The 16609-nt window shown below is 42.1% G+C and overlaps 3 protein-coding genes across 4 annotated transcripts; 1 reads left to right on the top strand and 2 right to left on the bottom strand.

Moving 5' to 3' along the window:
• Positions 1 to 537: 537 nt before the first annotated feature.
• Positions 538 to 3778, bottom strand: LOC104456998 (cyclin-P3-1). 2 transcript variants are annotated; one of them, XM_018861319.2, is made up of 4 exons: positions 3449 to 3778; positions 2927 to 3065; positions 1125 to 1524; positions 538 to 966 (listed from the first exon to the last, which is right to left on the bottom strand). In XM_018861319.2, the coding sequence occupies exons 2-4, from the start codon at positions 2991 to 2993 to the stop codon at positions 714 to 716; spliced, it is 720 nt and encodes a 239-aa protein (XP_018716864.2). In that variant the 5' UTR covers positions 2994 to 3065; positions 3449 to 3778; the 3' UTR covers positions 538 to 713. The 2 variants fall into 2 exon arrangements, with proteins under 2 accessions (XP_018716864.2, XP_010070213.2); XM_010071911.3 differs by lacking the exon at positions 2927 to 3065 and having other exon boundaries at positions 3449 to 3775.
• A 5564-nt stretch (positions 3779 to 9342) lies between these two features.
• LOC104456999 (RAN GTPase-activating protein 1) lies at positions 9343 to 12715 on the top strand. Its single transcript, XM_010071912.3, has 2 exons — positions 9343 to 9550; positions 10792 to 12715. The coding sequence occupies exon 2, from the start codon at positions 10803 to 10805 to the stop codon at positions 12426 to 12428; it is 1626 nt and encodes a 541-aa protein (XP_010070214.1). The 5' UTR covers positions 9343 to 9550; positions 10792 to 10802; the 3' UTR covers positions 12429 to 12715.
• A 242-nt stretch (positions 12716 to 12957) lies between these two features.
• LOC104457000 (chloroplast stem-loop binding protein of 41 kDa a, chloroplastic) lies at positions 12958 to 16015 on the bottom strand. The gene is given in 7 exon segments (XM_010071913.3): positions 12958 to 13336; positions 13557 to 13834; positions 14467 to 14605; positions 14693 to 14795; positions 15201 to 15300; positions 15303 to 15321; positions 15557 to 16015. Coding segments are annotated over 7 exon segments (1224 nt in total). The 5' UTR covers positions 15959 to 16015; the 3' UTR covers positions 12958 to 13153.
• Between the last annotated feature and the right edge of the window lie 594 nt (positions 16016 to 16609).

Genomic DNA, 16609 nt, shown 5'->3' with positions numbered 1-16609 from the left:
CAAAGGTAGGAGTAGACTTGCCAAAATGAGTTAGACATGATACTGAGGTCGGTGGGGGTGAATTTTTGTCTTATGGACAAGTGTATTTCCGTGAGGAATTTTGTTATGTTGCCACTAACGTTCAATGTATACCTATGCCAGATGGAATTTGCCATTTAATAGCAAAAACTGAGTAGTTTACTTCTCGATTTTAAAAGTAGGATAAAATGCCGTGTATTCTCAATAGGGGTGGAAATAACTCTACCCTGCCAAAACTTGTTAAGATAAAAATAGTATGATCACCATGTTATTATTCTGATATAATTCACTTGACTCGATTGAAGTTTCTAGAGGTGTGTCCAAATAAAAATTTACTCTATAATGCAAAATTGGCAACGGACACCTTAGATTTTCTTTTCTTTTTTAATCCGAAACATAAAAAAATTTCACAATATACAAATTTTGCCGTGAATTTTTTTCATTGTTTTTTTTTTTTAAAAGGGGAATAATATTTTAAATGTCGGTGAGTATAAAGGAAAGAACCTATGACAAAGTCCAAAAAGGAAAATGAATCCACAATATACTGCCATAGGGAAAGCAAAGTTTGCTTTCACCATAAAAATCATCATCCAATGCAGGTTTCAATTTCAACAAATAATTCAATAAAAAACTATCCCCTCTTTTTTACCTTACAATTGACAAATACAATATCTTTCTACCTTCAAGATCATCTACTAGCAACTGTGGGAGTACCAGGTGGAATCTTCCTTGTTAGACCAGCTTTCTGTGATCCTGCAGGACTGAATCGACCGCTCAATTTGCAGTCCTTCCGACACTTCCTTCTCCAACAGCAGGCAGTATCGCTGGAACGTGTCGATGCTTACATGTAATCGAAAATCTATGTTGAACAGGAACTTCATCTCCAGCCGGTTCAGCTCCGACGTGCTCACTCCGCCAACCTTGGCGTAGTACGCATTGTTAAAGAACCTGCAGAGAACATAAGAAATAACCACTTCTGAAACTGGCAAAGCGTGCAACAAAGGATTCTCTCTGCAAGCTGAGAGTTTGGGACATGAATTCACATTTCAAGACTACTAAAGCTACACCCAACACATTAGGAATTGATTCACGAGGCAAGTACTTACGCATCATCGACAAATTTCGCTGCTACAGTGAGACTTGTTATAAGAAGGCGATGAACGTTTAAAGAAGTCAAGAGAACATCCGTGTTCTGGACGAATCTATCCATGTAAATCTGAGCAATGACGAAACAGGATGGACTGCAAGCCGAATACTTGAAGATGCGTTCAATGTATTGGCGAATGGTCAGAGCGGGCGGTCTTACGCCGTGGAAAATGGTGATTACATCTTTAGAATGTGATGTCTCCAGAAGCCTCTCATTCTTCTGGACAGATCTATCAAGTGCTGAAGAAAGGAGCATCAAAACCCGAGGACAGCCCAATATTTTTTTGCCCTGTTCTCTGAGACCAAGAGAAAGGTACATGTCTGCAGTATCAGGTGACAAGGTTTCCATGTCAGGGATTCCTGCAAATTACAACTATCATTAATGAATCATTTCCAAGAATTTAGTTGAACATTCTACAAAACAAGCATCTCGAGGAACTTAAAACCAATACAAAAGGCACTCTTCAGAATCTTAGAATGTCCTTCATTCACTTCTGAGTTTCGATCTCTACCCTCGACTCATTTTATCAATCTACGATAAGAGGCACACCCATTATTTACTTCAATCAAATTCAAGTCCCTCGTAGGAATTCCGAACTTCACCTCCTGTTTAGGATGTTCCTCATGCCAATTCATGTTTGCGGAATGCATATGCATTCTAGTCAGAAAGCAAATAGAAATGAAATGTAGGGGTTGCACCACAACTTCCCCAACACAAATGACCAAAAAATTGGAAACCATCACACAATTAGATGCAATCATTCTAATTGCATTCACAGAACACTCTGATTTAAGAAAGCAACTTGAATATTGAACAAGCAAACAAAAGAGAGATGATACTAAGTTGCCCCCAGGTGCAACTTCAATTTATGAAACTAGCAAGACTGTGCCGCAAAAGTACAGTGCACCACCAGTAATGATCAGTGCGAAACAGTCGATCAAGACTAGCCTACATTCCAAAAGGATATTCTTTGGAATGTCCATACAGAGATTCACACTTATCTCAATCCTCTCAAACTCTTAAGATCCCAACCACTGATTCAACCATAATTATGCATTAATGCTCCCAATTTGTGTACTGCTGTAGTACAGTCAAATATGTATGACGAATTCATATTACTATCTTGTTCGATAGACATGCTTGGGATTGTTGCTTAAACAACTTTTCAAGGATAAATCTCAGACTCTCAGCTCCGCATAAAGGGCGAGAACGACATTTGTAGAAAGATCCTGACAAGATATAAATGTAGTTATAAGCATCAGCATACACAAACACATACTTACATTAATTAATGTAGTAGGTATTCAAATTCACTGGAGGTACAATGATTTGGAAAAACCAAAGAAAATTTTTCTCAGGTTTGGAGAAATTTCAGAAGGAATGAAGCTACTTGGACTAAGCATACAATCAAAAGCTCAATATTGAACAGACAGATTAAAAGATACTCATGGCCATGCTCGTGACCCAACTAAATTTTTTTTTTTTTCAAACAACACTTAAGAAGAGTGTACTTCGCCATTATGTGACTGGATAATCCATCTAGCCAGCACTCTAGGAGCAGAGTCTAACCTGCCTTAACAGAACTTTACAAAATCTTAAGCAGAATTTTCTGTCTTCGCTACAGAACTTGACATGGCAAAGATGAAGGTTCTCTCCTCCAGACAAGATGAAGCACACTTGACATTACTTAAGTTTAAATCACATCGCTATGCTTTTCTTGATAAATGCCCAGGGATCTCCCCACGCAAAAACAAGACTTACCGCGACCCTTTCGAAAATCCAACTTCGCTACCTCGCTATGCATAGATTTCATACCCACAGCGCTCATTCTCCAGAGTACTTTAAATCCCAAATTGCTCCACAAAAGAAATGGGCTTTTTACCCAACAAGCTTGATTAAGCTGTCAAAATAAGTAGTTGACGAAAAACCTTAAAAGCTGAAACAAGAAAATTCTCAAGAGACATCGAAACAGGACATCAAGAAATCCAAAATTCCCAATTAAAGAAAACGAAATCGACCAGATCTGTCAAAGAACGCCCACATCCGAATTAGCACTTGACAATAGGAGCGAAAAACCAAGACATTTCACTACTTCACACTAGAAACTCAGACAACCAAGATCGATTCTCTCATCGCAAAGATCAAATTCTGAGACCGCAGCCGGGCAAACCCAGGTCCAGCAAGATCATACCTCACCCAGAAGGCTAACATAATCCATCTAAACCTCAGAAAAGAGGGTTGAGAACGAAAAAGAAGAAAAAGAAATAAACTTGAGGGTCTTACCTGGTCTCGAGAGCTCTGTATCTCGTTGCTTCATCCTACCTGCACGAGCATATATGGAGGCGAACAGCAACAAGATACAGAGCACTTTGATAGATCATTCGTACTTCCTTCAGGCTCTCACATCCTTTCCCCCCCTATTCTCGCCATGTCTCCTCTGCACTAGCTTGCCACCGGCCAAGACACAGAGAGAGAGAGAGAGAGAGAGAAAGAGAGAGATTGCTTTCTTTAGTATCTATCCATTCACAAGTGTCTCACCCTCTCCCCTCACATGGAAACCTCCTTTTTACTTTTGCACACTTCCCCTGTTCCCCTCTCTCTCTCTCTCTCTCTCTCTCTCTCTCTCTCACCTTCCATTTACTTTATGGAGAAGACTGTGTCGGTAGTGGAAGCAACACTTGCTTGTAATTCTTGGTGGGGTGGAATTATTTTGGATCCTTGGCCTTCGCGGTGGTTCAACCAAGGGACCCACCAAACACCCCTCACCATTCTCTGGTCTTGATCACTGGTTTTCACTTTTTAGTTTCCCCCAATCTTCACTGGCGAAAACCAAAAAGCTCCCTGCTTTACCTTTTACAGGGTTAGAAAAACAGGGGACCTGCGCAATCTACCCCTGACCTTCTTCTCAAGATTTCGCAGGAATCACGGGCTTGGCATTTGGCGATACTGTGAAGAAAAATATCGTCACAAAGAAAAGACAGCATGACAAGAATTTCCGAACTGCTCCTGATATTTGCGAGTCTAGTGTGAATGGTAACATTTCTTGACTAGAAGAGTTTTTTTTTAGAAATGTTTCTTTTCTATTTTTATTTGGAAAACAATTTCTATATAAAAAAACAGTTTGATAACTATATAAAATTTTTACTCTAAAAATAGAAAAAGAATAAAAATACGTTTGGTAAAAAATAGTTTCTTTTTTATATTTTTTTTTTTTTTATTTTTGCCGGCCGATCGTTGTTGCCGCCGTTATCCGCTACCACCGCCGCCGCTGCACGTCCGCCCGCCGCCGCCACCCAACCCATTGGCCGCCCCCACCTGGCCCCCATCCGCCTCCAACGGGAATAAAAAAACGGCGGTGACCCTGACAGGCGTCGGCGGCGGCGGCGGCGGCAACCGGGCGGGGGTCGGCAGCGAGCAAGAGATGAATAAAAGAAAAAAAAAAATTCACTTATTTAAACTTATTCTTAAGAATAAAAAGAATTTTTTTTACTCATTTCTATTCCAAAATCATTCCTTTAATTTTTTGTTAAAACAAAAAACTAAATTACTTATCAAACGGTTTTTATTCTTTTTTTGTTCTGAAAAAGAAAAGAATAGAAATTCTTGGGCTAGGGAATGTTACCATGCGCTGCCTAAATTTCCCTTGTGAAATAATGGGGACCCATAAGATTCATTGGTCGAGATCGACCGAGCTCGTACCTTTCAGGAGCACCAAGGAATGGCGTGCGGTTTATTTGCAGCACTACAAGTGGTCTACTTTGTCGTAACTTACGTCACCGGATAGGGACCGGCAAAAAAGAAGAAGATCATCCCAAATACGGATTATCAATTTGGAAACGTGACGTCAAATGCCATGTAGAATATCAGGTGACAAGCTTTTGACTCGATGACAATTTTGGTCTCTCACAAAAACGGACTGTCAGTATATAGTTATGGCCAGATGTACACTTTATATGATACAATAGATGGACTTTTTAGGAAAATCAGTACAAGTACAAAATCACATATCTTAAGAAACTTTACCAACTTGCAGACTCGTACGCCTCCAAGGATCGCTTGCTCAAATTTTACAACCGCATATTCTTTTAAGTTTTGGATTGTATGGGTTAGGCTACTTTGTCCTCATGACATCTTACTCTTGTATTATGAGAAAAACAACAAGAAAACAACAAGAGTTCGATACCAACATGTTGGACATTGATATGACTTTGAAAGCCTACGAGGTGCACCTCATCCGAGCTAAAAAGATCTATTTATCCCTTCCGCTCGACCCTTACACTTTTTTCCTTTCGGTGAATGCATGATTTGTTATTTAAATTTAGTGACGATAGAAGATGTATAATGCTGCTTCTATGTGATCCCGAAGCCTAATGTTGTGCTATGGTACATTCAAATCCAAATCACTCCAAAAGTGATATCTCCCAAACTTCACATCGGGGATAAGGATCAATTCTATGAACCTTGAATCGGACAAGCATAATCACAGCAACGGAATTATGAATCTAGGAGACTTGCACTGTCCTTCAAGGGAACGATTCCCCGATCTTAAGTTGTAATAATAGAGCAGGTTGTCGTAACTCAAAAGTCGTCAGGCATAAGATAATAGTACTTCACGATCTAACCATCATGAGATTATAGAAATCCGCCGTGGCGCTGTCACTGTCAATGGTCCAATCATTTGCCACCCAAACGAAAGCTTTGTTCCACCAGACATCAGGGGATGGACGATGCCTGGTATCCATGATGAGGTGGACCACTTTTCTGTCCCTTCCTCCTAACGGTGGCCTGTCAATGGATTGCATTAATTAGATTTATTAGAAGAAATACATAATATAAACATATGTTTATTGGCGTACAAGATATCTCCCGGAGGTATGGTAGGTTAGACGTTGCGTCCTTACAATGTCCAATTTCAGCCCGCAACGAGAGAACGTGCCAAGCATTTATTTTGAAACTAATTTATTTTGGCAGAGCATGGGAAGGCGCAACCCTTGGTGGGCTCATTTGTCCATCAACATTCTATGGACGAACCGACAAATAAATATACGATAATGTATGCATATATTTATATGATAAATAACGAGGAGGATAGCATTTTAATGATAACTAAAATAAAATATCATGTAAATTTATTGATATCTTTAAAGTCAAAGAAGGGGTGGCCTTCCTCTTTATTTCCCCTTTCTTTTCTATTACAGCGGAAATTCATATTGATTCGGATCTCGGAGGATGGTTACACACAAATTATATGAAATCTTGAGACATGCTAGAGCGAGTAGCCCCGATCGACCATTACAGCTCAATGCGCGGACTGCCATCTGGCCACCACCTCGTCATTCCACGAGACATCTGGTGAGGTTGCTGTCTTCTGAAGTTATTAATTTTTCAACTTAAAGGCGTATCGGGTAAGCGGAAGCCTCGTGCACGTAAGCTTTTGGATTATGCGGATTCCATCCAAAGACCCGCGTCATCTATGCACTAACAAAAAACAAACTATGCAGTTAGTGCATTCACCACAGGCCATTGAGGACATTTTTTTCCTCGTGGACGTTCGAGATGAATTCCAAGTTTAGTTTAATGCAATTGTGTGCGGTCCAATCGTGGAGACCTTAGAGGACAATTTCGACATCCATTGGAAGAAAAAAGGACAGATGCACAGGATTATCGAGAGTGACTTTGCAACAAGAATGTTTAATGTTACTAAATTGTATCGTACTACTAAAATTTCCGAACGTGCATATAAAATAACTAAAAATGCATTTCATTTGAAAGCTTGAGGGACCCAACTACTCACTTCTTTGTCCTGAGCTGAAAATGGGGGACAATTAACAAAATTAAAAAAATATTAAATCTATTATACTTATAATAATTCGGTCTTAAATCTTTCGATTGTGATAATTGAGTTCATTCGACCAATTTGAAATCTCTGATGTGAACGTTCACTGCTGTCTAAAGTGATATGATTAGGGTTGATATTGATATTTTGAATTTTTTTTCATATCTTTTGGTTTTTTTTCTTTACTTTGCTTTGTTTAAGACTAAGGGCTACTATGTCCTCGCCCAATGCTCTTGCCAACCACAGTAAGAGTGTTGCGACCATTGCCCAAATTTGGAGAGGGTTGCAATGCTGTTACTATAGCTAGTGAGGCCATGGGAAAGGGCTGTGATGCTCTCACCAGCCAAAGCAAAGGCATGCGACCCTTCGCCTAAATCTGAAGATGGCAAGGGCTGCAATGCCCTCACTTCGGTGGCCTTGCTTGCTCTTAGTCCAAAAATGTTTATAATGTTTATGTCGGTATTGTTTGTGCTATGTAGAATGGCAATATCTATGTCAACAATTTCCATATAGATTAATTGGCAAAACATCATAATGTTTGGAATTAAATTGATATAATTGAAAAGTTTATGATTAAATTAGTACAAGTCTAGTAAGTTTATAATTTTAATTTTTCTGCGGGGACATTAAGATCCATTGTTGTATATAGAATAAATGAGCAAAAGTTCAAATTTCCTCGTCCGCCCGAATTCTGAAATTTACGGTGATAAGTCTTCAGAATAGAACCCAAAGAAACAAAAAAACCAAACTACTCTCAACCACTTCCAAATCCCAAACCTCTCTCTCTCTCTCTCCCTCTTCAACCACTACTAGCGTAGCCTCCAACTAACGCCGCCATCTCCGACGGCGACACGACAACCCAATGCCGCAATGGAGGTGAGCCACCCCTCCCTCCCTCCCTCAGATCGACACCGCTGTCGAGCTGCTTGGTAGGGAAGACGAAGAGAGAGAGGGATTCATGACATAGACAAACCAAGGAAAGGCGGAGAGATACGAACGAACATCATGGATGGCAAGGCGGCGACTCGGCCTCGGGCGGCGACGGCGGCAAGGCGGGTGTGCGCGGCGTGAACGGCCGGGCGGCCATTGGCACGGGCCGAGACAGGGAGGAGAGGGGAGCGAGTTGTGGGTTGGAATAAAAAATGGCTGTTTAGTAAATAGGACTATCATAATAACTTAAGTTAGCTGCAACTTGCAATGGAATCACGAAAGTGAGAATGAATACTGTAGAACTAAATTCAGGGAATGGTAAATGATATATAGCTACAAAATGTGAGATAAAACTTGTTTTCACAAACAAATTTGACATTTTGGTTTTCCTTGGTTCAACTTCCTCCTCATGATCGTCAATTTCATTCCTCTTTCCATCATAGTTACTCCCTTTAGAATCGCAGTGCATGACCTTGTTTTGGTCGCAGGGATAACGACCTACAGTAAGATTTAATTCATCTTATCCTTTGAACGGTAATCGGCATAAGAGTTAGGATTGCTGATGATTTACTTACCTCGTCCTTGCTATCTCACCTTGAATTGAATATACCCGAATTAGGCGCAACAAGGGCCCGGATATCTCATCCTAGGTCTAAGGGGTGGATAAATTTCAACACATCCAAATCGGTCAGCACATTAACAAAGAAAAGCACACAGGAGTAGCGCTTCATTCTTCTTTATTAGACCAAAAACAATGGGCACCACCAACGTCGAGGGCCGTCAGCCCGACGACATTGTACAGTGAATGCTGGATTGCCTATAAAAGTTAATCTCGTAGTTCTTGTCTCATCAATTTCTAAGTTGTCCTAATTTAGAGATAATGACTTAAATGGTCCCTAAACTTTCACCGAAGGTACAACATAATCCTCGAATTTTTAATTTATTTAATATAGTCTTTAAACTTTAGCAAAATGTGCAACGTGGCTTTTGAACATTTTATTTGTTCAATATGGTCATAGATTTTTTTTATACATGTTCAATTTAGGCCTTGAATTATGTGAGCATATTCAATATTGTCCATCCATGATTCAATTTCGAGCGCAATATCTTCACATAGTTTATGGACTGAGTTGAACATGTACAAAAACTCTATGAATCAAATTGAATAAATTAAAATTTTAAATATTACATTACATGTAAGGCCAAAATTCAAGGACTACTTATGTCATATTCTCTCTTATTTATGTCCGGACGACGAAATGCAGCCTGAGAGAGTGAAGGCAAAGTAGAAGAAGGGGCCGGGCTCGAGCCCAGAGAGAGAGAGAGAGAGAGAGAGGGGAGAGGGCCACGGAGGGCCCACGGAGACGCTCCCGCGCGAGGAGGGCTTTCTGTCGCGCTGCAGGAGGAAACGGACAGCGAACGCTGCTTCGCTCCCAATCTTTCAATTTTTTTGAACTTTTGAGTTGAAAGGGCCGAAAGGCGAATCTCAATGGCTTGGCTTCCATCACTTCCCTGATTTCTTCCCTCCATTTCCACCCCCACTCTCCCTCCACCCACCATTCCGAGCGCACCAGCCGCGTCCGACCAATCTCGGGTTGCTCTCGTTTCTACCCAACAAGGTAACCATCTGTGTGTGTGTGTGTGTCTTAGGGTTCATCTCTTCGATGTTCGGCGGTTGTCGCGGCTGTTCTCGTCGGATCTGTCGGTTGTTTGCAATTGGGTTGCTTGCGGGACTGGTTGTTAGTGGAGCGAGCGGATAAAGCTTGGTTTTTTCTTCTTGCGAGTAGAGTTTTTCGCTGTGGCGTGACTGTTTATGTGGCGCTGTTGCGGTTGTCGTTGATGGGTTTCTGGTGCCGGTGCGGAGTTCTCGTGGCATTTTAATAAAAGGGTTTTTGTGGGTTCTGGAGGTTTTACTCGGTCTGTGTCCCCGCAGTCGTCCGTGCCGGCCAATTGGGTGACTTCTCCTCCTTCTAGTTGGTTTCTGTACGAGTGTTGGGTCTTCGTATTTCAGAACTGCCCATTGCATTTGTTCAGTCTAATCTAGTGAAGAAATCGGAGCATACAGTTATTTGAGATTATGAACATTTCCGCGTGAATGAATGGCAGGGGTTTGTTTAGTATTGGATTTTATTTGGCTCGGGGTAGAGTAATTTTTTGCTTTCCAAATATTCTGAGTTGATGTCTTTGTTTTTGGTAAGAAGATGTCTCTTGCCCACCTGAGTTGTCGGGATTGGTTCGCCTTGGGCGGAGTAGAGGAAATCATTTTTCGACTGAATGGGCCTTTAGGAATCCGTGAGACCTGTTAAGGATATCTCGTGTCATAAACTACTTGGTCCTATTCTTGGCCAACATTGGTCTTTGGAGAAGAGTCCATCCATGTAAATAGAGGGATTGTATTGGAAATAATTTGATATGTTGCTCTTGATATATGGTCATATGTGTTTGCTTTTTGGCTAATTAATGGTTGGATTATGATCTTTAGCATCTTAGAGAGCCAGGATATGCTATTCTCATTTGGTTAGGTGGCTGTAGGCCTAGTCAACAAGACTTTGTAGGTTAGTTTGAGAATTTCTAAAGAGAAGTGCACATGGGCATCTGAGAAGATTACATTTGCGTACAGTGTAGAAGTCAACTATTCCTTTAGTGATATGCACGTTTTGCTGAATGATATTAGAAATTGTCAATTGAGTCAAAGGCCTGTACTTGATTTCGTAAGAATAATAGAATCATGAGATCTATAGTCATTTTGATCTTTGATCCATATAAATCCAGTAAAACAGATTAGATTCAGCTTCCATGGCATCTGACTTGAAAAGCATAGATTTGCATGATTGTAGTATTGTTGTGACTCAATGTGCAGGTTTCCTTGGGATGGATTCAACCACACACAGTTTCCAGCGTCGGCCACTCTCAATAAAACTCTGGCCGCCTAGTCAAAGTACTAGGATTATGCTTGTGGAGCGTATGACAAAAAATCTAATAGCTCCATCTGTATTGTCTAGAAAGTATGGCCTTCTGAGTAAGGAAGAGGCCGAGGAGGATGCCAAGCGCATTGAAGAGAGCGCATTTGCTATCGCCAATCAACACATGGAGAAGGAGCCAGATGGTGATGGGAGTTCTGCAGTACAAGTTTATGCTACACAGTCAAGTAAACTTATGCTGGAAGTCATCAAAAGAGGCCCAAGGATGAAGGTGGATGGCGAGGCCATTTTACCTGCAAAAGCTATTGCTGCAAGTGAAACTGTCTTTGACATCTCTGGAGGTCGACGGGCCTTTATTGATGCGGAAGAAGCTGAGGAGCTTCTTAAACCATTGAAGGCACCAGGGAACTTCTACAAGAAAATATGTTTCAGCAACAGAAGCTTTGGCTTAGATGCTGCCCGAGTTGCTGAACCTTTTCTAGTATCTGTCAAGGATAAATTGACAGATGTTGATCTGTCAGATTTTGTTGCAGGAAGACCGGAAGCCGAAGCTCTTGAAGTGATGAATATTTTTTCTTCAGCCCTTGAAGGTTGCAACTTGAGGAGTCTGGACCTATCCAACAATGCATTGGGAGAAAAGGGTGTCAGGGCATTTGGAGCACTTCTAAAGTCTCAAAATAATCTCGAGGAACTTTATTTGATGAATGATGGTATCTCTGAGGAAGCTGCTCTGGCAGTTTGTGAGTTACTTCCTTCTACTGAGAAGCTTAGGATCCTTCACTTCCATAATAACATGACTGGAGATGAGGGAGCGCTTGCCATTTCTGAGATTGTGAAGCATTCTCCGGTGTTGGAGGACTTTCGATGTTCTTCTACGAGGGTAGGCTCAGATGGTGGAGTTTCTCTGTGTGATGCACTTAGCGCATGTTCCCGGATCAAGAAGCTTGATCTGCGGGATAACATGTTTGGTGTCGAATCTGGAGTTGCTTTGAGCAAGGCTATCCCTTCATTTGCTGACCTAACAGAGGTGTATTTTAGTTATTTAAACTTGGAGGATGAGGGCACAGAAGCTCTTGCCATTGCTCTCAAGGAATCTGCACCTTCCCTTGAAGTTTTGGAAATGGCAGGGAATGACATTACTGCAAAAGCTGGTGCTGTTTTAGCAGCCTGTATTGCAGCAAAGCAGTTTTTGACCAAGTTAAATCTGTCTGAGAATGAATTGAAGGATGAAGGTGCAATATTGATCGGTAAGGCTTTGGAAGAGGGCCATGGACAGTTGGTTGAAGTTGATTTGAGCACAAACTCGATTAGAAGGGTTGGAGCAAGAGTCCTAGCCCAGGCTGTTGTGCAGAAACCTGGATTTAAAATGCTGAATATAAATGCTAATTTCATTTCGGAGGAAGGGCTTGATGAGGTAAAGGATATATTCAAAACTTCTCCTAATATGCTTGGTCCACTTGATGAGAATGACCCTGAGGGTGAAGATTTTGATGAGGAGGCTGATGAGGAAGGCGCTGGTCACGAGGATGAATTGGAAGCCAAGCTCAAGGATCTGGAAATAAAGCATGAGGAGTAGTTTGGTTGATTCTCTGATTGTTCGATTGAGAGAGTTTTTAGTAATTTTAAAACTGGTTCAGCTCTATTTGCAATGTCTAGTTGCTTAATTTTAGGTTAGTTAGGTGATGTTCTTGTCAAATCTGTCATTGCATGTGAAGTTCAGAAACATGTAAGATGATGATTTTTCTTGCTGGCAAGTTTAGCAGATCATCATAGCAAAGCTCCATCTGAAGGGTATTTGATAAGGTTACTTGGGAAAATTTTTAAGCATGTTTTGAAGTCTTGTATATCCTCGGGACTTCTCTACGGTGAAAATGGTCGACAGTTAGAAAAGGTAGTGGTACTGGCACTGCTGCAGCCTAAATTGACTGGATATCCTCGTGCATTTTTGTATGTGCAGATTCCTTATATGTGCAAATCTAATGGACCGTAGTTTCATGTTAAAATCTTGGAAGTTGATTTGGATGGGATTATGTTTGCATAAATACCAGTGTCTCATCGCCTTTTGAGAGCGTACATGCAGGAACCTTAGGCAAGAAATTAGTGGGAACCATCAATAGCCTGATCTTTTAGTTCTCACTTGGAGTCTTGTGCTATTTAAGAAGTCGGAGTACGACCATAACAAGTGACGTATGTCTTCAATAAGCCAATACGAGAATTACAAGGAGGGGTCAAAGCCGAGAAGGGGTACTTGCGCAAGTCGATATGACATCTAGGGGGAAAATTTCATGAGACGCATCCTTTTTACACAGCCACTGGGACTTTAAGAGACTCTAGTATCTTATCATCTATCGGAAATTCCATTGGCTTCTTGTCTCTCCCGATCTTCACATACTCCTCAAACCGTTCCTTCAAATCTTCAGGAAGGTTCGTGGTACCTTTCCACCCCAAAATCTCTTTCGCTGCTCTTGGTTCTGCATAGAAGTGCTGCACAAGCAGAGAGACAATGTCAGATAATTCCACAGTCAAGGACACAAACAGGCTGCGATTCGGAACTAATGACATTGTCAGGCTGTAAATTATTTCTTGTGAAGTCTATCTGTCGCCGGACGAGGTTTCTCTCGCTAAATGCTAATTAATTCGTATCATTGCACGCTTTCCTATCACTGTATAAAAGGGGGCTACTCTGAGAATTATTGTGACATACATAGGTACGGAACGGGAAGGCTTTCTTGGCATCTACTCCAACTGTCTTGGGATCGTAGTGCACGATATTGACGTCTCGGCCAGCAGCCTTAGCACATAGCCTTGCCATCCCATCCAATGTCACGGCTCGGTCGCTGACACAGTTGAAGATGTTTCCAGATGCAGCAGCTGGGTTCTCAACGGCAACAGTGAGCATAGATGACAGGTCCCTAACATGGGAAATGTTGGTCAGCTGCATCCCTGGACCGGGGATCAGTATGGGCCTGCCTCGGACGATGCCTATTTTACCACCATGAAAGTTAGATTCTTGTGATAGAATTTCACTTGCTGCAATGCTGAATGGCCATTCACTAAATACAAAGTCGACAAGAACAACAAAAAAAGGTGGTTAATTTTGTCGGCATTATCTCTGATTTGATCTGCACATGTTTGAAACCTGAGTACAGCTAGCAATTGGAACAGGATTGGTCTTAACAAAATTTAGCTAGTCTCAATGACGTTCGGACGTGAAAACAGTCTAATCAAAATGAGCGCTGGACAAAACGGGAGAATAGATGCTAGGATGAACTGTAAAGTGATAGGACTCTACCCTTTTGCTGTCAAAATCTACATTTCCATCCCCTAAAAGAGCTAACTGGTGAGTCTAGGCGTGGTGTTTGTGAAGAGCCGGCAGGTTCATGTTTGTCAAACATCAGAGATAATTGTTTTAGCTTCATCTAGGCTATAGATATTTCACAAAGGTATCTTTATGAGGCATACGACAGTAACCACGGCGGGGGTGGTGAGGAAAAGTGTCTCTGAATAATTCCGCTGGAGGCTTCGTACATGGATACAACTCCTTTTCAGGCCAAATATGACAGAAAAGTAGTCATTAATAAATTTCTGAGCAAAGACTTGAGATCAATACTTACGATCGAAGAACCACTCCTCGCAGTCTTTGTTGTTGCCCGATCCAATCATGTACTGTGGACGGAATGATGCCCAGTTGTCGAAAATCTCTGAAATGTACTTCTCCACTCCAACATGACCGGCATCAGCTTTCACAACATCCTGTAATAGGTTCAATTTGAACCAGTTCAGTTGGATATCCTATGTCTCATTTGTGAATCTATGTCCTCATCCCCAGTTTAATCATACCCCTTCAACATGAGGCGGTTCATCAGTCGGCTTATAGATTCCGGCGCTGCTGATGAAGAGGAATTGCTTCACTCCGGTGCTCTTTGCCCAATCTGCTACCGGCCTGTTCGTGCATACAAGAGCGTCTGCCTATATTAATATCCTATCTCTCTTCGACTTCTTTTCCAAATGCTTGCAGAGCAATGCAGTAAACCGAACTACCAGCATTCAAAGCATCGAACTTCATCATAGATATCGTGAAAAGTAAGAGGGAAAATGAAGCGCGAGAAGATTGCACGAGCAATTTTCAAAGCGTTGGTCCTTCTCAATCATCCAATTTCACTTATTTGATCAATGTTCAAGATAAAGGAGAAAGCGATGATGGGTGACGATTAATTAGCAGTTGGTCATCGAGCCGGTCGATGGCGTGATGTCTTCAACGTTAATTCAATGTCCAAGAAAACTATGAACTGTCACAGAGATGAAAAGAAGAAAGATCAAGGAGCAATAACAAGAACAAGAACAGAACCTGACAGCATCCAAGTCCTTGCCATTGTTGTCAAGAACCGCATCAAATGCTTCTCCTCCCACCGCTTTCCCCACATCCCCAGGGTCTCCCCACACCGTTTTCCCCCTCCACTCACGATTTCCTGCAATACAACATATAAATAAATGACTCCAAACAGAGAAATTTGAAAGTTCATAATTCACTGCAGAGTCCCGAAAGCACAGACACTGCAGCACAACACACATCCGACACGAAACTACGCAAGAGCAATGCAATGCTGTTGCTAAAACTAAGTGCCGGCTATTGCCAATATCAGACGTTCAACAGAACTTCATGGATTGTGGAAAGCGCTGAAATTTGCGAAAATAAAGCCGGACCGAGAATCGGTTGAAAGGGGGTTTCTTCATCTTGTCGGAGCCCTCCTCGCCGACGGTGAGGACGGTGACGGAGTGGCCGGAGGCCAGGAGCTCCTTGGCGAAGTAGAAGCCGATGATGGCGTGGCCACCGCTGTTGGTGTTGACGATGAGCACCTTCTTCTTATCGGCGGCGGCGGCATTGACATAGAAGGAGGAGGAGGAGGAGGAGGGGGCAGAGTGGGGAGTGGAGTGAGGCCTCGCCAGGAAAGAAGGAGAGGAGGGGGAGATGGAGAGGGAGAAGGAGAGAGGAGGAGAGGAGCGAGGGAGAGAGGGGAGGGAGAGGCGGGGGGTATGGGGAGAGGAGGAGGAGAGGGAAGGTGGAGAGAAGAGGAGAGAGGAGGACGAGGAAGCGAGAGCAGCCATTGATCCTTTGGATGATCCCCTTCTGCTTCTGCGTCTCCGCTCAGGAGATATGGGAGCCAGCAGTTTTTGTTTGTTTTGGATAGGAAGGAGGGATTCGGTTGGCGAACCGGACCGGAGCCTAACTGCCTGCCTGTCCGGTTCAGTTAATACAGTTTATCTCCCTCTCTTTTTCCTCTTGTGCTTTCGTTTTTTTCAGAGTTGGAAGATTTCAGAGAAATGTGGCAATTTGGCTCAGCTCCATCAGGCTTTTAGCATTAAAGAAACTTACACACACACATATATATATATGCATGTTTGAGGTGTTTGATGTTGGCTATTAATAAATTAATCCTACCTTGAATGTGAGGATCCCTCATTGGATTGGGTGGCTATCGCCCTTGCTTGGGTTGGCGAGGGTAGCCCTTTGCCAATCCAGGTTTGTGCATCCCTCGATCGAGGGCATTGACCTCCATTGGTGAGGGACGAGGCTCAACAATGGCTGGTAGAGGAGAAAAGGTTAAAAGGAAGCAAAAGGGTAGTAAAGAAGGAAAAGAGAAGAAAGGAAAAATGGGGAACATAAAAAAATTTAAAATTTTGAAAAATCATTGAAAGATGTTCTCTTTAGTGCTGGTCGTGCCATGAAAGACGACAAGCGTTCACATGAACGATTTT

This window comes from Eucalyptus grandis, chromosome 8, assembly GCF_016545825.1.
Source record: "Eucalyptus grandis isolate ANBG69807.140 chromosome 8, ASM1654582v1, whole genome shotgun sequence".
Lineage (NCBI taxonomy): Eukaryota > Viridiplantae > Streptophyta > Magnoliopsida > Myrtales > Myrtaceae > Eucalyptus > Eucalyptus grandis.
This window is presented reverse-complemented; position numbering and strand designations above follow the sequence as displayed.

Coding starts and splice junctions, on each gene's coding strand:
- LOC104456999 (XM_010071912.3), top strand. CDS start 10,803: ATGGATTCAACCACACACAGTTTCCAGCGTCGGCCACTCTCAATAAAA.
- LOC104456998 (XM_018861319.2), bottom strand. CDS start 2,993: ATGAGCGCTGTGGGTATGAAATCTATGCATAGCGAGGTAGCGAAGTTG. Junction 1,525..2,926: donor GGATTTTCGAAAGGGTCGCG/GTAAGTCTTGTT, acceptor TGTAATTTGCAG/GAATCCCTGACATGGAAACC. Junction 967..1,124: donor GCGAAATTTGTCGATGATGC/GTAAGTACTTGC, acceptor TGTTCTCTGCAG/GTTCTTTAACAATGCGTACT.